At 47.6% G+C, this 21,074-nt stretch overlaps 3 protein-coding genes and 1 long non-coding RNA gene across 7 annotated transcripts in view; 3 read left to right on the forward strand and 1 right to left on the reverse strand.

Moving 5' to 3' along the window:
- The window catches only part of GANAB (glucosidase II alpha subunit), a 33,013-nt gene extending 29,992 nt beyond the window's left edge, over window positions 1–3,021 (forward strand). For both annotated transcript variants that reach the window (XM_054992892.1, XM_054992903.1), the window contains one exon: window positions 1,455–3,021. In XM_054992892.1, coding sequence (XP_054848867.1) covers window positions 1,455–1,564 — 110 coding nt within the window. In that variant the 3' untranslated portion in view covers window positions 1,565–3,021. The remainder of the gene's footprint in view (window positions 1–1,454) is intronic.
- A 1,446-nt stretch (window positions 3,022–4,467) lies between these two features.
- B3GAT3 (beta-1,3-glucuronyltransferase 3) lies at window positions 4,468–10,998 on the forward strand. 3 transcript variants are annotated; one of them, XM_054992927.1, is made up of 6 exons: window positions 4,468–4,544; window positions 5,936–6,025; window positions 6,514–6,691; window positions 7,200–7,530; window positions 8,865–9,155; window positions 9,908–10,998. In XM_054992927.1, exons 2-6 carry the CDS (start codon window positions 5,944–5,946, stop codon window positions 10,004–10,006), a joined length of 981 nt encoding a protein of 326 aa, XP_054848902.1. In that variant the 5' UTR covers window positions 4,468–4,544; window positions 5,936–5,943; the 3' UTR covers window positions 10,007–10,998. The 3 variants fall into 3 exon arrangements, with proteins under 3 accessions (XP_054848902.1, XP_054848919.1, XP_054848910.1); XM_054992944.1 differs by lacking the exon at window positions 4,468–4,544 and adding an exon at window positions 4,630–4,715; XM_054992935.1 differs by lacking the exon at window positions 4,468–4,544 and adding an exon at window positions 4,701–4,785.
- Window positions 10,999–11,005: 7 nt separating this feature from the next.
- LOC129338598 (uncharacterized) lies at window positions 11,006–16,168 on the reverse strand. Its single transcript, XR_008597957.1, has 3 exons — window positions 15,912–16,168; window positions 12,521–12,637; window positions 11,006–11,115 (listed from the first exon to the last, which is right to left on the reverse strand). It is a non-coding gene; the product is annotated as an uncharacterized LOC129338598 (long non-coding RNA).
- Window positions 16,169–16,273: 105 nt separating this feature from the next.
- Window positions 16,274–21,074, forward strand: part of EML3 (EMAP like 3) — a 50,244-nt gene continuing 45,443 nt past the window's right edge. The window contains exon 1 of the mRNA XM_054992914.1: window positions 16,274–16,514. Within this exon, the coding sequence (XP_054848889.1) occupies window positions 16,274–16,514 (241 nt within the window). The remainder of the gene's footprint in view (window positions 16,515–21,074) is intronic.

Consider the following 21,074-nt stretch of genomic DNA (forward strand, 5'->3'; position numbering starts at 1 on the left):
TCTCCAACTCAGCCACCATTTCCCCTCCTTATGAGAAATCAGATGCACCAGCATGCATACAGAAAGACGATTAAGCCAAAAAAAACATAATACATGTGTATAAAACATCCTGGAGTACATTTGAGAAGGATGCAATATAGCAGTAACCTTGCAAATAAGGTGGACCCGGCAGTGTCGGGAGGCTTCTAGGGACCCCTCCCCCAAGTGCCCTGCCCTGATATTTGTGGAGGAAGAAAGGTGAAAAGTCAAGTACCATCAATTAACTAAAAATGGAAATAGTTCTCCGAGTCGTGGTTTGGAGGATCAGTAATGCTACATGGGCACTGACAGGTAAGATTAGATAGCTTTGTCCAGAGAATGGCATTGTGCAAAGGTCACTGGTACATATTTCTGGTGTGAGCGTACGTCTTCCGAGTTCCAGGATTGGCCTTTGAGAGTGCATATTAAAATGACATACGTGGGCTTGCAGGAAGCAAGTCGGCGTTGAGGACAGTGATTAATGTGTAGACTCAGTTGGTCGGCACACTATTGAGGAACCAGTCTGCAGACTAAACCACAGTTCAGAAACTGAAGGAAGCAGCTTTTCATGTCAATAGCAGCTTGAGTGGTTTTCCGGGAAGTGTCCTGCATTCTCACCCAGCCATTTCACTGCCTCTAGAGAGGGTGGTCACTTTTGCACAAATCAGATAGAATGATCTCTCTTCAACACAATAAATATTGTCTTCTGAATGCTGCCTCAGATTTAAATCAACTTTGTAGCAGAGAATAGACTGAGCGTGTGTGTTTTGAAAACCCCTCGTGTGGCATCAAGGAGGCATTTTTGACAGGCGAGCTAGAAATGGCTGCTTATGATCAGACACGAGAGAGCCAGGCCAGGAGATGAATATCTTAAAAGATCAAATTACATTGGCTATGTAATATATAGCAAAAAGAATGCAAATCCAGATCTGTATGCCTCACTAGTTGTCAGGTTTACTGGTAGTCTTCAAAGAGGAGACTTTATCATGGCGTAAAATTTTGTGGGCTAGAGCACACTTCATCAGATGCATGAAATCTTACGGAGAGTTGGCAGATGACCACATGTGTACAAATGCATGCAACACTTATAGAGAAGAGTCACTGTAACATGTACAATTGTAAGATGAGATACAAGAGGAAGCCTGTGATATTCCTGTGCCTTGTACCTTTAATCAGTTTCCCCCCACTGCTTATCTTTTTTCCTGACGTTGCATCTGCCAACTGAGAACATGCTTCAGTTATCTGACGAAGTAGATTTCATCTGTCAAAGTTATGCTATAATAAATATTTAAGATGCCACAAGATGTGTGAGTCTGTTGTCCCACACACAAATATTTGGGTAACATACAAGCTCAGAACAGATTCATGTGTTCCTTCTGATCATTCTCTGAGTGATCATTGTTATTTAGGGTATAACTTCCTTCCCTTCTCCTCAGGTGTAGCTGAGACCCGCCTGGACTTCACACATGAGGCTGAAACATCCGTCTTGACCCTCCGCAAGCCTGCAGTCAACATTGGTGCAGACTGGAGCATTTCCTTGCGATAATGCTATGAAGCAGGGGGGCAGTGGACAGAGGGGGGTTGGGAGAGACACCTGCAGTGTTGGGGGATTCTAGGCCAGCCCCTTTCACTGGAGAAAGGTGTCATAAACTAGGCCGGTAGCTCCCCTCCTGCGATGTCTCGAGTCCAGTGTCCCATAGCAGACAGGCATGTTTGAGGAGGGGGCAATCCGATTGCTCCCTCCCCCTTGCCCTTCAACCCTAGCTCAGACACGGATTTTTGGGTGGCTCCCATAGGTTAATTTTTAGCAATATTTGCTGTAGAATGAAGAATCTCCAGGTCAAAGTTGGGTTAGTCTTGGTTTCCCCCACCTCTGTTGGGGGTGCTGGTGGTGAAGGAAGGAGGGAACCCCTTTCTCTTCCCCTTTCCTGGACATGCAATACTGGGACCAGCCTTTTGAGTGGCTCAGCCTTTCAGGGGTGGATGGATGGTAGGGATAGTTTATTCAAACTGAATTTTTCGTTACCCATCTCTCCTTTACCCCCTCCATTCTGGCTGGAGTTCCAGGCATGTCTGGACCAATTAAAAAAACGATTTACCTAGGCAAGGGTTGCCTTTAAACTCCTTTCCTTGCCAACAGGTGAATGTATAGGGAGCCACTTTTTTATTATTCTCTTTATGCCTCCTGGGCGCAGCCTCACACCATAACCAAGGGGTGATAGATACTACTAGATCATGACCCCTCCTGTCACCCTTCCTGGCCCCCAAAAGTTCTCTCTCTCTTTCTCTCTCTCTCTCTCTCTCTCTTTCTCTTACACACACGCACTTCCTCCCAGATCTCTTAAGGTGTAAGGGAGGAGGAATATTCTGTGTTTTTTGGGGGGAGGAGGGGTAGGTGTTTCTAGGTGTCAGTGAATCACTGTCACTTCTATTTATATTGGGGGAGGGATGGAAGATGGATCATGTGAAAGGAAAGGGTGTTGCAGGTTGGTTAGAAAACTGCACCCTGGATTGGGAGGAAGGGAAAGCCTAATTTTTTTGTCTTGCACCAGAACTTAAGAAAGAAGGGGAGAAAAAAGGGTGTACACAAGCTGCTAATAAAATGGTCCCCTCCCCTGCTGGAAAGAGAAAAGAGGGGCCATCCTTGAGAGCAAACTGCCTGGAATCATTCCTCCATTGCTGCAGCGCCTCTCATCTCCTGCTTCTGGCAGCCAGCTGTTGGTGCGGCCTCCTTCAGCCCAGACTGCGTGGCTTTTTTTGGCCGTCTTTTTGTGTGTACGTGGATTTAACATTCCTGGTTCTGGCCAGTTCTCCCATGTTGTATGTTTGCAGGCAAAGACCCAGAGCAAGGCTTTTAAAATTCTCAAAACATTCTTTAATGTACACACCCACACAACTTTTTTTTCCCTGCCCTTCTTGATTGTGATTTCATCTGCAGGTAGTGCTTTTACTGACTGGGTGTTTTGATAAAAGATGGACAATTAAAATGAAAAAAAAAACCTCTTCAGGATTTTGTTGTATCTTCATTCAAGCCGTATGTACGAGGGCCTAAGGGGCGGCTGTTGCAAAGAGCATGTGCTTTGCATTACATGGGCTGACTGATAGGAATGGTATGAGGTAAATTAGCAGAAATGGCTATTAAGAGAAATCCCATGTCAGCCTGTATGGCTTGGCCTTCAGTAATCTCTTTGAAAAGTCCTGCCTTTCTGCTCGATGTAGGTATAATTGCCACCACGTAATCTTCCAAAGGGTTTCCATACCTTAGATATATTGTGGATGTCTCAAATTCCTCTCAGTCTCTCTCAAGTAAGTATTTTCTTGTTTATTTTCTCCTTTGTAAGGAGAGGACCAATATTTGAAGTAGTACAGGCTTTGGGAAGGTTGGGTCTGCATTCCACATAGTTGCATGAACTATTGTTGTTACAAAGGAAAGCATTATGCACTTCCTTTTCAGAAGGCACCCCCCACTCCATCTTTTTTTTTTAAAGCTGTTGCAGTTGGCAGGAAGATACTCTGCATTGGCATGGAGACATTCAGTTGGAAATGAGCTGTCCTGACATTCAAAAGTTAGTTTGGAGGTGTTGAAATAAATTTTAAACATCAGACCCCCCCCTTATTCACTCACCAGGGGCTCACAATCAGAACAGTGTTAAGGTAATACCTGACTCTGTTCCCATTGTGAAAGATGGTATAGTTGTGGCAAAGTGAATGAGCAACAATTTGAGAGGTCCATGTCTCAATTGTGCCCCAAATGCGGGGAGTGCTTTTAGGAGAGCCACTTCAGCACAATTCAGGATCTGATATATGACAATAATTCTAGCCTCTCTTACAGCATTAATGTAAGAATTACTGTTACAGTAAAGGGCTTTTAAGTTATGAAAATGTATAACTGATGAAGCTGCAATTGACTTGAAGCAACTGACCGGAAAAAGAAAATCCCTCCACTGCTTAGCCCGTTGCCAGAGCAAAACCGTTTTCAGCTACATTTACACCGCAATCCTAAACAGAGTTACGCCAGTCTAAGCCCAGTCAAATCAATGGGCTTAGACTGTTGTAACTCTACTCACGATTGTAGTGTTAGTATCTCAATATTGCTCGGAGTAGCGAAAAGCTGCTGCGTATTAACCTTTTTTTTTAACAGCAATATTCCCAAAAGAAACGGGGGGCAATGCTTTTTTTTAAAAAACGGCTACAATAAACAGGACCTGGCCCTTTGGAGTGTAGAAGACCTGTGAATAATTGTTTTCTTATTGCCTGGCCTCGTTGTGGGGCTAGTAAAGGTCATCAAGGCAAGAAAGGAATAAATTAAATAAAAATAAGGAACCAAAGAAATCAGGTCAGACCGGAAATAGTTTCTCTGGGGGACCCAAAACGATGACGGGCCGCTGGAGGACTGTAAGCGCCGCTGGACCGGAAATGGTGTGGTGGCTGGTGCAGGGTGGGAGAGGGAGTGGGGACCCCGGCTGCGATGGAGGGGCTCTGAGGAGAAGCTGAGGATCCTCCCGGCCTCCGCTAGCAGAAGCGCGGTGAGCCTCGGCCTTTGCTCGGTCGCCATGGTAACGGTGTCACACCGTCTCCCCGCCGCCGTCCTTCCTAGCGCTCGGGTCGGGTCGGTGACAGAGGGCGGAATCGCTGCTGCGTTGGCATGAAAGAGAACAGAGGACTCCGTGTTGCTGCAGTGCTGACGATTGTATAGGGTAGGAGGAGGGGATATAAGAGAGGCATCGCGCTGCTTAACAGCGCGACCCGATGCATGCTGATTCTGAAGTAAGCCCTAGTTTATTAAATGGACGTTACTCCCAGGGAGGTGGGCACAGGGCTGCTGCCTAAATCTCTTAAAATAAGAACTGGTGTTTGTGCCTGGCTGCAGTCCATGCCTCGTGAGCCAGAAAGCTTGGCCTTCTAATCCTAAAGAGGAGCTGTCTGTGTATGCATAGAGACAACATCTACCGGTTTTATGCTATGAATAAACATCGTGGGCTGTATGAAGCCCTGGATCAATCTGAGTCAGGGGTGGGCAGGAATTCAAGGTAGGGTATATGTATATGTTATGGTACTAGGAGAAGGGGAAGTTAGGAGGGATAAACTCTTGTGTCCTTGTCCCAGCAGATACAGTACTGAAAGATGAATTTTTCAGTCTCAGTGAAGGGAATAGGGGCAATACAGTGGGTAACGGTAAACTTCATTCTTTTTTACACTGGCGATCCAGTGTGTCCCAGTTTACAACATGAGCCCTCTTTACACAGGATGATTTTATGCGTGGCTTCTTGGAAGCAAATCTTACTGAATTTAGCAGAGTTTACATAGGATAACAGCCTTCTTTTTTTAACCATGTATCCTTTGTGTTTATGTGATAACGTAATGTGCAAGTTTGGGAAACCTTTTGCTAAGGAAATGCATTGGCAGAGCTATAGGGGGTAGGGGGTCTGTCCTTTGGGGAGTAGTGAGATCTTCCTTGCAATGGTACTTGGAGTGCGGGGTAATATCCTTTGGCATCAGAAGCTGCACAGAGATTCTGTGTGGTTGATGGGCAGATGGACCTAATGGTACCATGAACAGCATAGCAAAGGAAGTAAGTGCTTAGAAGTCTGGCAATAAATATCCTTCTGCACACCAGCACATTAAACTATGCCACCCTCATGTTCCCAGCAAAGTGATGGTTGCCATGCCAAGTATGATGTAGGAGAAAAGAAGGTAGGATTTGGCCATGCTTGCTTCAAGTTGTTACTAGTCTGTGGTTGAAATGGGCCCTTTGGACAGAAGGTTGCCAGCTGTGGCCTGCTGAGGCTTCTGGTACTTTTAACAAGAAAGCAGCTTTTTTCCTATCAAGATACTGCTGTCATAGAAGCTTCATATGCAGCTGCCTCATGTGGAAAACCCAGCTGTGACCAACTGCATTCCACCTCCATCCCTGCAGGCTCTGCCATGAAGGTGAAATTGAAGAACGTTTTTGTCGTCTACTTCCTGGTGTCTGTCATTGGCTTGATGTACGCGCTGCTCCAGCTGGGTGAGTGGCAAGCAGAGGAAGGGAACTGAATAGTGCTATGGCTAGAATGCTAAGAACCTGAGAGTTCCTTGCTGGATCAGGTCATGATTTATGCAGCCCCAGTATTTTGTTTCCAACAGTGGATAGCCAGATGGTCTGGGAACTTATGACAGTGTTGGATGTCCCTGTTATTTGTCCCCCTGCATCTGGCATTTGGGGTTAAACTGCCTTTGATCATGGACATTCCATTTAGCTATTTTAACTAAGCTGTTCTCCATAGATCTTGTATCCTGTTTTAATCCTGGACAAAACTGCAACCATGGTCCTCATTCTCCTCCAAAATAAAGCCTTATATTGAATTGCATTTGCTCTGATTCATTCCTTCTCTCTCCTTGGATCCAAAATTTAGAACATAAGCTCCTCTCTGGTCTTGAACCTCTGTCTCTGTTTTTTATATGACATTATATAAACAACCAGCCATTTTCTGAGGTTCCTTCCTCTGACCTTAGGGCAACCTTGTGACTGCACCCACCACCTAAAATCAGCCAGTGATCTCATCCATGCCAAGGAGAAGAAGCTCTCCCAACTACAGAATGAGCTGAAGAGGCTGCAGGGCCGAGAAAAAGTACTGGAGCCTGCAGCGCCAGCACTGCCCATCATCTATGCTATCACGCCCACCTATGCTAGGTAAGCATGGTGCAGCTGATCTATAAATTGGGGTTATCACTCTCTGCTTGACAGGGTGTAGTTCAGTGCTAGCATATCCGCTTTGTATGCAGAAGCTTCTAAGTTCAATCTCCGGCATCTCCCATTATAAGGATCTAAGGCTGGTGTTGGAAAATTCCATTTTCTTCCCAAGATCTTGAAGAGCTGCTGCCAATCAAAGTAGATAATACCAAACTAGATGGTCTGATTTTGTGCCAGGCAGCTTCGTATGTATTTTGAAATTTGGGTTGGGGGGCGGGGTGTCTGAACGCAGTGAGAGAGCATCTGCCATGCACGCCAAAAGTCCCAGGTTCAATCTCCTACTAAAAGGATCACAGCAAAGCTGGGAATGATCCCTGCTCAGAGAGCCCGTCAGAGCCTGACAGAATGGGATCCCTCATCTCTGGCCCCAGCATAAAACAGCTTCACATGTTCTAAATCGCTGCCTTCCAGTTGGCCGGTCCTCTCCTCTCCCCTCTCCCGTTTGTAGGCTGGTGCAGAAGGCAGAGCTGGTGCGCCTGTTGCAGACCTTGATGCATGTGAAGAACCTTCACTGGATCGTGGTGGAGGACTCACCAGTGAAGACCCAGCTGGTCTCCGAACTGCTAGCCCAGAGCAACCTGCGCTTCACGCATCTCCATGCAGAGACACCCAAGGAACACAAGCGCAAGGAGAATGACCCCAATTGGCTGAAACCACGAGGGGTGGAGCAGCGCAACTTGGCCCTCCAGTGGCTGCGGGAGAACCGCGAACTCAGTGACGAAGGGGTGGTGTACTTTGCTGATGACGACAACACATACAGCCTTCGCCTCTTCGATGAAGTCAGTATGATGACGGGGGAATACAATTGGATGGGGTGGGGAGAAGCTATTGGATGGCACCCAGAGCAGAGTCACATGGGAGGGGCCGTGGTTCAGCAGGAGAGCCTCTCCACTGCATGCAGAAGGTCCCAGGTTCAATTCCTGCAACCTGTAGTTAGAGATAAGAGATATCAGGCAGTAGGTAATATGGAAGACCTCTGGGACCCTGGAGAGCTGCTGCCAGTTGGAATAGACATTGCTGACCTTAACAGACCAATGGTCTGCCCTGGTATGGCAGCTTTGTGGGTTCCTGTGCCCCACACTGTTTACAGTTGGTAGGTCAAGATTTGCACTGTGAACCGTGCCTAGCAAAAAACTAGAAGCCAGCTTAGATCTTAAAATACAGATCTATTGCAATATAGAGATTAGAAAGATAAAGTATGCTGAAAGGTTTGAATTCTTGAAAAGCACTGCCTGAAAGTGTTAAAATAATGATTGTATTATGTAGTAGATCCAGAGGAGTTAGCCGTGTTAGTCTGTAGTAGCAAAATAGTAGAGTCCAGTAGCACCTTTAAGAGTAACCAACTTTATTGTAGCATAAGCCTTCGAGAGCCACAGCTCTCTTTGTCAGATGTGCGAAAAGAGCTGTGCCTCTCAAAAGCTTATGCTACAATAAACTTGGTTAGTCTTAAAGGTGCTACTGGACTCTTTACTATTATATGGTAGCAATTTTGAACTATGCTGACAGAGCCTACCCTGTAATCACCGCTTGATTTAGCTTCTGTTCTGCATACTTGGTCCTATTTTTCTCTGTGACCATAAGAGCTAGAAGCTTTCTCTATTTAAATTAACCTTAAAGGACTGGGGGAAAGAAATCAGTGGATGTCCAGAGACCATATTCTGTTGTGTGTGAGAATTTCAGCAACCAGCGGAGCCGACACCAGCAGGAAACAGATGAGGAAACTACTATTTGCATAATGAATTAATAATAATAAGTAGCCTGTGCTTAGAGGGATTAATAGAATGTTTGAAGCCTGATGTGGAGCTCCTTGTAGTCACAACAGCAGGATGGAAAAGATGCAGGGCTTTTTTTCATCTGGAACACGGTGGAACAGAGTTCCGGAACCACTTGAAAATGGTCACGAGTGGTGGCCCCGCCCCCTGATCTCCAGACAGAGGGGGCGGGGCCACCAGCCATGTGACCATTTTCTCCGAGGGCAACCACTGAATTCCACCACCTCTTTTCCCAGAAAAAAAGCCTTGAAAAGATGTCTGCTTGAAAGCTGGTCCCAGGTACAGCAGCATCTTCCACAATGTGCCCTCCCAGGTTCTCACCCCTTTTTTCTCCCAACTAGATCCGCTCTACCAAGCGTGTCTCTGTATGGCCCGTTGGCCTGGTGGGTGGCCTCCGCTTCGAGCGCCCTCTTGTCGAGGGTGGCAAAGTCGTGGGTTTTTATACTGCCTGGAAGCCCAACCGACCCTTCCCCATGGACATGGCTGGCTTTGCCGTGGCCCTCCAGCTGCTGCTGGCCAATCGCGAAGCTCGTTTTGACTTGCTGGCCGAACGTGGCTACCTAGAGAGCAGCCTGCTGCAGTCACTGGTGTCCATTGAGGAGCTGGAGCCCAAAGCAGACAACTGCACCAAGGTAAAGGGGAGGAAAGCAACAGCAGCTGTGGGTGGGGGGGGAGGGTTACAATCTGTCTAGTGAATTATGGGAGCTTAACAGATAACCACAGACAGCGTGGTGAGTGTTCATGATCAGTACAAAGTTGTTTTCTCACCCAAAAAGGAGGAAGTTCACGACAGTCTTACTTTGGCCATCCTGGTGCAAGGATAGCCAATTGAGAAACTCTGGTTGAGAAGCAATAGATTGGACCCCACTCACTGCAGAACTTTTCCCAAGAGCCTCTTACATCAGAGGGAGGAACCTTGTGCCATGGGAAAGCACTGCTGTTAATGGAACAGATTTGCAGGATCTAAGTGCAAGACTACTAGGCAGCTGTTTTTTTACTGTGCAGTTTTAAAGATCATTTAAGACTCCACAAGGGTCTGTAGCTCAGTGGCAGAGCATCTGCTTTGCATGCAGGCGTCTTGGGTTCAGTCCCCAGTTAAAAGGACCAAGTAGTAGGTGATGTGAAAGACCTTGACCTGAGACCCTGGAGAGCAGCTGAACCTGCTAGACTAACAAGTACAGCCCTATGCAGAGTTACTCCAGGCTAAGCGCATCAACGTCAAGAGACGGGGGTAACTAGGATTGCAGAGCACAGGTCACATTCAGTACAAGGCAGCTTCATGTGTTCATGTATAGATAACCTGCTGTTTTCGTGAGGGGTGGGACGGGGCAGCATAAGCAGTGTCCCTTGCATCTCTGAAGCCCCCCCCCCTTGACTTTTGCAGGTCTTTGTCTGGCACACCCGGACAGAGAAGCCCAAGATGAAGCAGGAGGAGCTGCTGCAAAAACAGGGCCTGGGCTCTGACCCCAGTATCGAGGTCTGATTGGACCCCCGTTCAGCTGTGTGATGGAGCCAGCACCTCCCTCTGTGGGGTGCACCGTAGAGGAGGGTAGACCCGGCTGAACTGGATGGGCCACCGATGCCAGAACTCTTCCCCCCACTCCATTCATAAGATGCACTGGAACTTTATTTATTGAGGATGCCCTCGCCTTCCCACCCCCAGCAGGGACAGGAGGTGGACAAGCTCCAGTTCCAACAAGAAGAGACCTTTCATAAAGTGCTGCTACCCCTTGGCCGGGGAAACTTGTCCATTTCAGCCCTCCCTGCTTCTTTCTTCCTCAAATGCCGCTGCCTTCTACTGGGTGAAGACCCCCGCCAACCCACTTCACCCTCTCCTTCCCCTAAAAATTGATTCCTGTTACCCTGAATTCTCCCTGCTTTGCTTCAAAACAAATCCCCTGGCCGCAAAGTATTGTGGTTTGACGTACTACTCTGGCTGCTGTCTCCTATGACAAGTCTGGAGCGCCATGCTTATCTGATGGAGGGGCAGGGAGCCCGGATTTGACCTGCAGTCAAGATAGCTGCAATCGAGGGGGGGGGGGGCAGGACTGAGAACCACAGAAAGCAGCAAAAAGGACTCCCCCCCCCTCTCCTTTGCCAATTTGCCTCCAGATCGTTGGATCCTTTTCTCCCATATGAAGGAAATGACCCTCGCCAAGCTGAGGGCCCAGTCGTGGGGAGGGGCCGGTTCCCCTTCCCTTGCGCTATGAGTGTTTGTGTCACGCCTGCCCCAGTTGCATGAAGCGGGTGGGTACTACAACGACATGCATGTTAACTGCTCAATAAACATTCTAAACCTCACACTTTCGAACGTGTGCTTTCCTTAATCGTAACGATTGCATGCAGTCAAATGGCAACCAAGGACTATGAAATTTCAAGGCAGGAGAGGAGCAGAGTTGGTTTGCCATCGCCTTCCTCTTCAGAGCAGCCTTGGTCTTCCTTGGTGGTCTCCCATCCAAGTACTAATCGATCCCTTATGAAGAGGGGCCACGGCTCAGTGCATCTGCTTTGCGCCGTGCCAGAAGGTCCCCAGGTCAGTCCTTGACCTCTCCACTTAAGGGATCTCAGTAGCCGGTGCTGAGAGAGACCTTTCTGTGAGGAGACAATACGGAGAGAGATGACCCAATAGTCTGACTTGGTTTAAGGTTTGTTTATTTATTTATTCATTTTTACATCCCAGCGTGAAAACCAAACAGAGCATAAAAACACAGATAATTAAGCAGCTTTACTTATTTATTTATTTATTATATTTTTAGTCCGCCCTCCCCACCTTGCGGGCTCAGGGTGGAGTACAACATTTCAAATTACATAAATACAGTTAAAAACAGATAAAACAGTATACAAATAACATTAAAACAACTTTATACAATACAGCTTCTCTTCAGATGGCGATGATAAAATACTGCTTTTCAAGTCCTGGCTCATATGTGGGGTGGTGGACAGATCTTTAGCGTGGCCAGTGGGGGCCCAACCTAGCCTCCACCATATGCCTGGCAGAACATCTCTGACTTACAGGCCCAGTGGAAAGATAATAAATCCCGCCTGGCCCTGGTTTCCTTAGACAGAGAGTTCCACCAGGTTGGTGCCAGGACCGAAAAGACCCTGGCTCTGGTCGAGGCCAGGTGGGCCTCCCTTGGGCCAGGGACCACCAACAGTTGTTTATTTGTTGAACGAAGCATCCTCTGGGGTACATATGGGGAGATGCGGTCCTGCAGATATGCTGGGCCCAGTCCGCATAGGGCTTTATAGGTCAACACCCAAACCTTGAACCGGACCTGGTACTCAACTGGTAACCAGTGCAGCTGGCGTAGTATAGGTGTTATATGTTCCCTAACTGGGACCCTTGCAATTGCTCGCACAGCTGCATTTTGGACCAGCTGTAGCCTCCGGATCAGGCCCAGGGGAAGCCCTGCGAAGAGCGAGTTGCAGTAGTCTAGTCTAGAGGTGACCGTTGCTTGGATCACTGCAGTTAAGTCATGGGTTGATAGGTAAAACGAATACCAGTTTTCAGGCTAAAACTCACTACTGAAAGTGGCGGGAGAACATCCACCCCTTAATTAAAAGCTGGGGTAAACCAAAACTTTTTGGCCTGGCACATATAAGGCAGTGAGGTAGGCGCTAGACAAGCCTCAAGGAGACGGGCATTCCGCTGCTGAAAAAGCCCTGTCTTTGGTTTCCTCAAGGCTTGCCTCTGAAGATGGGGGCATGGAGAGCCAGGTTTGTGAGGCAGATCTTTACTGGCAGGCTAGGCAACGTGGGAGGAGATGGCCCTTCAGGAACCCTGACCCCAAGCCATTTAGGGCATTAAAGATAAGAACCTGCACTTTGAGTTATGCCCGGAAATAAATGGGCAGCCACTGCAGATCTCAGCACTGGAGTGGTATAAAACCTGTATCCAGCCCCTGACAGTAGCCTGGCTGATACCTCTTGGACCTACCAGAGTTTCTTGACAGTTTTCAAAGGCAGCCCCATATAGAATGTATTACAGTAATCTAACCTGGATGTAATTGGAGCACAGTTCACCATGGTGAGAGCAAATCCGGAACCAACCAGCCACTATGTCTTGGGCCTCTTGCTGCTTTCTGCTCTGCGGGCTCCACCTCCAGGGAGACCTCTGTGTATTTTGCAAAAAACAAAGAGAATTCTGTATTGCATAAATGTGAAACGCAAAGAATGGTGATAGCAGACAAATGTAACTCTTTCCTACTCACTCCTGCTCACTTAAAGACCGCCTTAAGAGTGATCAGAGAAAGAGACGAATATCCTTCGGGAGGGAGTTCCATAGCCCAAACTAAAGGAGTCCTGTCCCCCCATCTAAGAGTGTGTTTGTCTTATATGCGAATGCAGAACATTTCTACAAAATACTTTGGCAATGTGTCCGAGCTAGGCCAGCGTCTTAAATACACCAGAGTGGTTTATGAATTTCGTTCCCTCTCTCCCACCTGTGTAAGTGACAGTAGAAACCACCCCTATGGCAATGCAGAGTTGATTCTGAGTAGTCCAGCTGGTTGCTTTGCGGGAATATGAAGCAAGGGCTGGCAGGACTAGGTAACTGCCAAGGTTCCAAAAGGGCCTGCCGTTGACCTCTGACTAGGAGAGCATGAAGGAGTATGAAGGCAGTTCTCTCAACCAGAAACATGAAGTGCCTCATAGGGCTCAGCAACATCACAAGGACTTCTAGAGTGCCGAGAATGGCACCCAAAGGAGGAGCCAAGCATGGCCAGGCCCTTTCGTCATCCTTCAAGCACCGGTGGGACTTGAAAGGGCACCGAGGAGTCACCCATTGTGCTTTGCTGGCTCCTCTAGGAAGGAGTACAAGTAAAGAATGTGTGTGCATGGGGAGGGTCACAGGAGGTCTTCAGCCCTAGTGCTAAAGGTGGGGCATCTTATAACCCTTCATACATAAGCACCAGCCTTGGATCATCAGTGCTTGATCATGGAATCACTGCTGAGTTTTGGAAGCTGTAGCACAATTTCTTTCCTATGGGATAGCTGCCCCCTGCCTCTAAGGTTAGACAGCATGGCTGCCAACAAAGGCGGCATGCGTTTCAGACAAGATAAAGAATGGTTGTTGGGGGTTTTCCGGGCTGTATTGCCGTGGTCTTGGTAGAAGATAAAGAATATTTAATCCTTTTCAGCCACCAGCATCTCGGGAATGGTTTTCTGGTAACTTAAAATCTGTTGTCCGACCCTCGAGAACAGCAGAATTCAGCCCTTCCTGGACACACCAGCTGCCTCTCTCCAGCCTGAATAAGCTGAGGTCCGGAGCCCCATCACGGAAGAAGTTCAAAACCACAAAGAATCTCGGGGCACCTCGCAAGTTTACTGTGACGTCAACGTCTCTGGCCTGGAGGCCACAGAAACTGGTGACGCGGTTAATCTTTTGCACGTGCCACAAGCTGCTCTGCTGCAACGGCCTGACACAACTAGCCCCCTCCCCTGGCGCGAGAAAAGGTTGCTTCCCTTACACTCTAATACCTGGTATTTGCCTGCCTCGTTTATAATGTCATCCTAAGCAAAGTTACACCTTTCTAAACCCATTGGTTTCAATGGACTTGGAAACTGTGTAACTGCTTAGGATTGCACTTAGCTTCTCAAAGCAGAGCCTCCCCCGTCTCTGATCTCCTCCAGATTCACAGCTCACATGGGACATGGGGAGAGACAGGCTGGAAATAAATGTCACAGTCTTGCTGAGACGGTGGGAATTTTTTGAATCCACGCTCACTTTGGAAGGAGGAGGGAATCCATGGACAGTTTTTTTTTTATTGTAATGCTATGCAAAATTATTCTAGCTATTCTAGCCACTGGTTTTTAATAGGCTTGGACAGGAATAAATCTGCCTTGTTAATTTCCCAGCTTCCAAAACTGCTGCAGCCACTGCCAGGGCCAGAAGCCAACAGAAGCCGCTTATCAGAATGAAATGTTCTACAGATTTCCTGCTTGGGTACCCGCTTGGGAATTCAGGGTTCCCGAGTTCTATGTTCCCCATCCAAGAGAAAGTAGCCAGGGAAAGAAGGCCAGGACTTCTCGTCTTTGAATACAAGATCTCTGCTGGAAAGGTCCAGGGGGCTCATCTAGGCTGACATCCTGTTTTCCACAGCGGCCAGCCAGGTGCTCCTAGAAAGCCCATCAGCAGGGTACAAATGCAGCAGCCCTCTCCTGTTGCTTGTCCTCAACACCTACTATTCAGAAGTAGATTACTCCTGGACATGGAGGTTCCATGAAGCTCTCAGGGCTCTCCACTAGATGGGAACCATCGCAAAGTCCTGTGTTGGTGAATGTAGTAACTTAGTTACGGACTGTGGGCAGGAAGTTTTTTGTTTTTAATTTGGTCTGTATTAAACCTTCTGCCAGCCAGTTTAATGAAGTGACCGCAAGATCTAATGTTACGGAAGTGGGAGACAAGCCGTTCAGGGTATTCTAGTCGTTAGCAAGGGAGCCAAAAGGTGTGTGTTATGAGCAGTGATCTGTTTTATGAGGAGTTAATGGAAAAAGTGATTGGCAGTGAATCTTGCTTTATGGGGGAGAGGAAGTAATTATTTGCAAGGTCTTTTTGATGCATATATAACTTCAGGAGCCTGGGTACTTGGGTTTCATGCTATTGGGAGTGATGAAAGAGGCCAGCATGCCTGATCTCCATCTCTAGGTCTGCAATAATTCTTTCTCTAGCTCAGCCGTGACAGAGGAAGCCAACCACAGCAGCTCTTCAACAGGAGAGGGGGTCTTGCATGTGGGTCCAATAATTCCAGCTTTCAGCTTGCTGCTGAAAGAAGCTAGACCCAAGGGGCAACTCATGTTGAACGGCAGGGCTCAGTTCTGAAGCCACAAGCAAGTGCCTCTGAGCACGTGCAAAATGTCCTTCCATCCCCAGACACTGGGATTGGAGGTGAAGCATTCTGGTTCCAAGGGCTTGTGGCTAAAGGAAGCAGGAAGTCCTCAGTTCAAACTGCACCATCACCAAGAGCTTGAATGGCTAACCCTCTATCTACAAGAGAAAGATAATAGCCTGGACCTACTTTACAGGGTAATTATAAAGATTTGTGAGATAATGTACATGGACACACTTCACACCCTGGAAATGCAACATATAAATGCCAAGTTTTCTTTTTATTTCTTTATGCTAGCCGAAGGTACAAAACTGTACTTCCTTTGCACTGGGAGACATAGTACTCCCCCGCCCCCAGCTCCTCCTGTAGAGATCATACTGGCCTACCTAACAGGGCTGTTGGGAGGATTACTGAGACATTGTGTGTGCAAGGTTGAAGCAGAATACAGAAAGTCTAGCTTCAATCTGCAGCTATGCTATGCATGCACTAGGGGTGGCGGCTGGTAGGCATGTTACCGTTCCCTCCTCTCCTCTCCTGCAAAATGGGAATAAAGCACCCTACCTTACAGGGCTGTTGCAAGAATTGCGGAGATAATGCAAGGGAAACGTTTCGACCTCTTCCTAAGCGTTGCATGATTAGGCAGACGCCGAAGGGCCCCGGTAAGTCTCTGAAGCCAGGGGCTTTGCTCGCTCTTTCCAATCCTTTCCCCACCGCGCCGACGCGACCAACTGGAAAACTTCCAACAGATCGATCTCTTGCCTCCTTCAGTCCCCGAACATCACAGCCCCAGTTGGGGCTTTCCTCTCTCCGCCCCGGTTTCCCACTTTGGACCCGGTCCGGGGGTTGAAGAACAAACTTTAAAAACAAAACACCCAGGCGAGGAGCGAGCGCAACGCAACGCTCGGCGTTTTTTTGCAAGGGAAATGACATACCGCGCTCCTGCTTCCTGGGGGTGGGGGGAGCCCGGCCCCAGCAGCGCGCTCTGGACAGGGCGGGCACTAGAGCCTCCTCCCGCAAATCCCCGGGACCTCTCTGCCCTTCTCCATCCCCTGTCAAGCAGCCGGGGCGAGCGGAGAGGGGCACGATCGGCGCCCGGAGCGCATGGAAGCTCGCCGCGCCTCCGCTCGGCCACCATGGACGGCTACCCGGAGCGCAGCCCCGACGGTGAGCTTCATCCGACGGCGTTTATTTTTCCCACGCCGGAGCCACTGATCCGTCTCCTCCCCCCTCGCGGCTGAGTTCGGTTTGGGAGCGCGGAGAGGACCCCCGCGGGGTGGCGCTGGAGAGAGGCGAGGGGGGGACAAACCCGGGCGAGGTTGCCGAGCGAGGTGCAATCAGGGCTGCGCAATCCTGCGCGTCCGGAGCCCAGAGGAGGTGCTGTGTTGCGACACAACCGGGCTTCCGAGTTGCTAACTCTGGGTTGGAAAATTCCTGGAGATTTGGGGGTAGAGCATAGAGATGGCAGGGCATGGGGACGGGAGGAACCTCATTTGGGGTACGATACCACAGATTCCACACTCCAAAGCAGCCATTTTCTGCAGAGGAACCAGTCTGTGTAGTCTGACGGCCACTTATAATTCCAGGATGTCTCCAGGCCCCGCCTGGAGGTTGGCAACCCTATAGGCGATGGATCAGGTTGGCCTGGCTTAAACATTTCGAACTGCAGCCGGATCCTGTATACATGTTTACTCCAAATGTTACTGGCTTTTGGTTATTTGAGGTACATGATGCATCTACAGAGGCAAAAGCGGAAGGGTCTGGGTCCCTGAGGAATTTACAATCTACAATAGAAAATAGAGGGAGCAGCTTAGAGACAAGGATGCCAGCAGTCATGGGTTGAATTCTTTAAAACTTGGTTATTTATAGTGGGGATGAAGGGGTAAGCCCAAGGCCACGTGGAAAAGGTGGATTTTGAGAAGGGATTGGAAAGGAGCACCTTGCATATTTTTAAAATCATTATTGAATTTATAAGCTGCTGGTGTGTGGGTTTGCAGAGATTCAGGGGTTGCTTTGCTAGTTAAAAGAGCTGCTCTTGTTGATGTTCTTAAGAAATGTGGTGGTATAATATAAAGCGTGCATGTAGCATATGGTGTGTGGTTATGGTGGGGCTAGCTTCATGAGGAGGGTGTGGGGAAAGAAGCCTTGTGTGTGCCACTGTACTCACACTGAGCGAAACAGGACAGTTGCATCCTTGTGTCCCATCTGCAGAGTGGGAGAGCACTTATGTGTGTTTGCCCTGAGCATGTATTGCAGTGTGGTTTGTGCCAGCAGAATTTCCATATTGGAGGTTAATATGCAACCTGCGTGCAGAGTAGAGCAACATGTAGCCACTGCACATGTGGGTTTGCCTGTGTACAATGAAAAGCTGTAAGCCATTTCCATTCCCTGTTGCACACGGCTAACACATCAGAAGTGAGATTTCCACTAATGACAACCTATCACATACATTTTGTCTGTCCCCCCCCCCCCGCTTTGTCCTTCAAACTGCTTCCAAATCCCTGTTTCCCAGCTCCCTTTGCTGTTTATCAGGCATCAGCACACAGAATTATATCCTCACCTGTATTACAGAAGGAAAGCCCCCAGATTTTTAGACTAAGAGCCAAGCTACAAGTGAGGAATTACACTTGCCTGGCAAGTGAAGGGACTCACTTGTATTCCTCCCTGTACACTTGCCATTCACTTGCAGGTGAACAGGGAGGAATACACGTGGGTCCCTTCACTTGCCAGGCAAGTGTAATTCCTCACTTGTAGCTTGGCTCTGAAGGTAATCCAGGTTCCCCAGTGGTTGCACCTACAGTGTCCGTCCTCCATCTCTTACTGACCAAAGAAATATCAGGGCCTTGTTCCTTTCCTGGCATAGGTTCTGCTTGCAAACATTCACACCCATAGTTCTTATCTTTCCTGTGGCTTAGAGGAAACTGAATATTACATCTGAAGCCAAAGTAAATAGGCCGGGGTGTAACTAGTGCAGATGTGGGGCAGGAACTCTCACATTTTTGGCATTCAGAGGCCTACCAAGTAAATTTGGCCTTTACTCAAGTCCACATGTTGTTTCCCCTTTATTTGTGTACAAGACCATCCTGCCTTTGAGGCTCAGAATGGGCAATTGTTTATTTTTCTCGTCTCTCAACAACCCTGTGAAGTAGGGCTGCTTTTCAGTTCCATTTTACAGCTGGAGAGTTTGTTTATTTATTCATTTTATCAAATTGTTTCCTGCCCTTTCGCCAAGGAGCCACAGGCAGCTGAAGATGAGTTTAATCCACACAACAACCCTGTGAGGTAAATTAAGATGAGGCTTGTCTAAGACCGCCCAATCTGCTTCATGGTCCAGCAAGGGTTTGAATCCCTTTGTTTAAAAAACATCGTTTAGCCACCAGAGATTATGAATGTGACAGGGTTGCAAGGGGGCAATTCAGATGCATTAAAGAGATCTTGCAGATGTGTGCTTTTAATTTAGAGCAATGATTTTCCAACTGTGTCCTCCAGGGAGCTCTAGGGTTCCTTAGAAGTTCAGCAATCAGGTTAGTAATGGCGTATGAGATTCCCTGACAGATAGCCTTTTTTTTTTTTAAAGAAAAAGCAAGAATGTTTTACCAGGTGTGCCTAAGAAGGTCCCAGATTTGAATTTCACTTCAGAAACTGCCTAATAAGGTGGCCTTAATCCAGCCACCACTATTCTCTCAGCTTGGCCCCCTTTTCTCTGCCATGTGGGGTAATAATGAAATTCTACCTTACAAGTCCATTGTAAAGATTATGAAAATAACTCCAGGGAAGTGCTTTTGAACACTTCGGCTATAATGTAAATACTAAGTATTATTAGCATTATTTAGCCTAACCAGAGCCTCAAAACTAACCCCATTCTTTGCTGATGTGAGGCAAGAGTTATAATTGCAAGCTTCTCTGCAACCACAATGCCAGCTGTGTGACAGCTCAAGTCAGCTCTTGTTGCAGTTGTCACCTGACAGGCTCAAAGATTGCTGCTTTTCTAGATGAGTTCCGGCCTCAGGTTCAAAGGTTTTTGCGTGAAGCGCTTTGGTTCTTTTTCACTTTGCTGCTTCGGAAAAGAGGAAGTGTGTTTGGCTGTCTGTGTTTGTTGTTTCTGCTTATTTCCATTTTTGGGACTTTGAATCACAAAAATTGAATCCCTCACTCTTTTTCATAGCTGTATTTCAGACAAATGAGCAATATCAGAAGGAAGGAGGAGGGGGCGGGGTGATGGAAAAACCCAAGTTTGATCATCAAGGACGTTTGACTAGCACTTACGTACGTGTGGGTGTCTCAAGAAGCCTTGTGAAATCCAAGGGCCTTGGTCTCTTGATAACATCGTCCTTCACCCTGCAGCCTTCTTCTTTTTCGGCCTACTTTGTTGAACACAGTTTGCAAAAGTCACATCCTTGATTCTGGATTAACAAATCCAGTACTGCTTTACCACCTTCTGACGCCTCGGGGTCACTTTTGGATTTGGATTGTCAATTTGCAAGTAGTAAAGAGTCCAGTAGCGCCTTTAAGACTAACCAACTTTTTAGTAGCATAAGCTTTTGAGAACCCCAGTTCTCTTCATTAGATGCAGTCTGCTGAAGAAAACTCTGGTGCTCAAAAGCTTATGCTACTAAAAAGTTGGTTAGTCTTAAAGTGCTACTGGACTCTTTACTATTTTGTGACTACAGACGAACACTGCTAACTCCTCTGGATCTAATTTGCAAGTAAATATGAGGGGGGACCATACCCTTATAAACACTGATAAATAGCCCACCCCACACAAGAGGTGTGTAGGGAAGTAAAGAGATACAATAAGAAGTGAAAAACCAAGGCTATTTCTACGTAGAGGAGCTTCTCCTCTTTGACTTTGAAACTCGACTGCTTGGGCGAAGGGTGTCATGCTGCAGTTGTCTTGTTTCCAGGTTTTCCTCATCCTCAGTACACTCTTCCAGTAACCTGTTGTACTCTGATTTTTTTTTTACCTCATTCTAAGCACCATAGCACACCATTTGGAAGTAAGGCTACACGTTTTCCTGCCCTGCAAAGGTCCTGCCCGCAGCAGCGCCATTTTCTCACCATCAGCCCCTCCATGGGCACCTTTTTCTATGCATTTTAATACGTGGAAACGCCATCACCAACATGCATACCTCTGCATTTGTAGCTGCAATGAAAACAAATGTGGAGAACCCTCATCATGTGGAAGCAGCTCAAGGAACTGTTAAAAGAATAATTTGACGATTGAACTAGGTACATCTAGAAACCAGTCTTTGGGGCTTGTCGACCCTGAGAGCTGATATTCTCTTTGGGGGCCTTACTCTGCTGTTTCCCCACCCTTGGACTCCTTTTGAAACCTTCCAGTTAAAAAACGAGACAATAGAGTTTAAAAATGAGACAGTAGAAGAGTTTAACAAGGCTAATTTAGCTCTTAATCCCATATTTCCTCACTCAGGATGCCGACCCACTCTCAGCTGTGTTATATGGGTGCTGAGGGAAATTGTGGGCATCTTCGCTGCTTCCTCTCCCCTTTTTCAGTCTAGCTGCCGGAACTTGCCGAACCACACGTGGGAAAACCCCACTCAGGCCTAACCCCACATTCCAAAGGCAAAGCTTACTGCATGTGAATTTTGAAACCAAACGAGGTGCTTTTTGAATCAGCAGTGCTTGAAGCAAGGATTGTAATGTTTACGACGCTGTGAAGTGTAGGTGTTGAATTCATAGCGAATTACAGCATTCTAAAGTGTTGTG

Source organism: Eublepharis macularius, chromosome 1 (assembly GCF_028583425.1).
Source record: "Eublepharis macularius isolate TG4126 chromosome 1, MPM_Emac_v1.0, whole genome shotgun sequence".
Lineage (NCBI taxonomy): Eukaryota > Metazoa > Chordata > Lepidosauria > Squamata > Eublepharidae > Eublepharis > Eublepharis macularius.

Bases quoted from the DNA above. Each gene is read 5' to 3' on its own strand.
- B3GAT3 (XM_054992927.1), top strand. From the start codon at position 5,944: ATGAAGGTGAAATTGAAGAACGTTTTTGTCGTCTACTTCCTGGTGTCT. The intron at 7,531-8,864 runs GTCAGTATGATG...TCTCCCAACTAG, and splicing joins GCCTTCGCCTCTTCGATGAA to ATCCGCTCTACCAAGCGTGT. The intron at 9,156-9,907 runs GTAAAGGGGAGG...TGACTTTTGCAG, and splicing joins AAGCAGACAACTGCACCAAG to GTCTTTGTCTGGCACACCCG.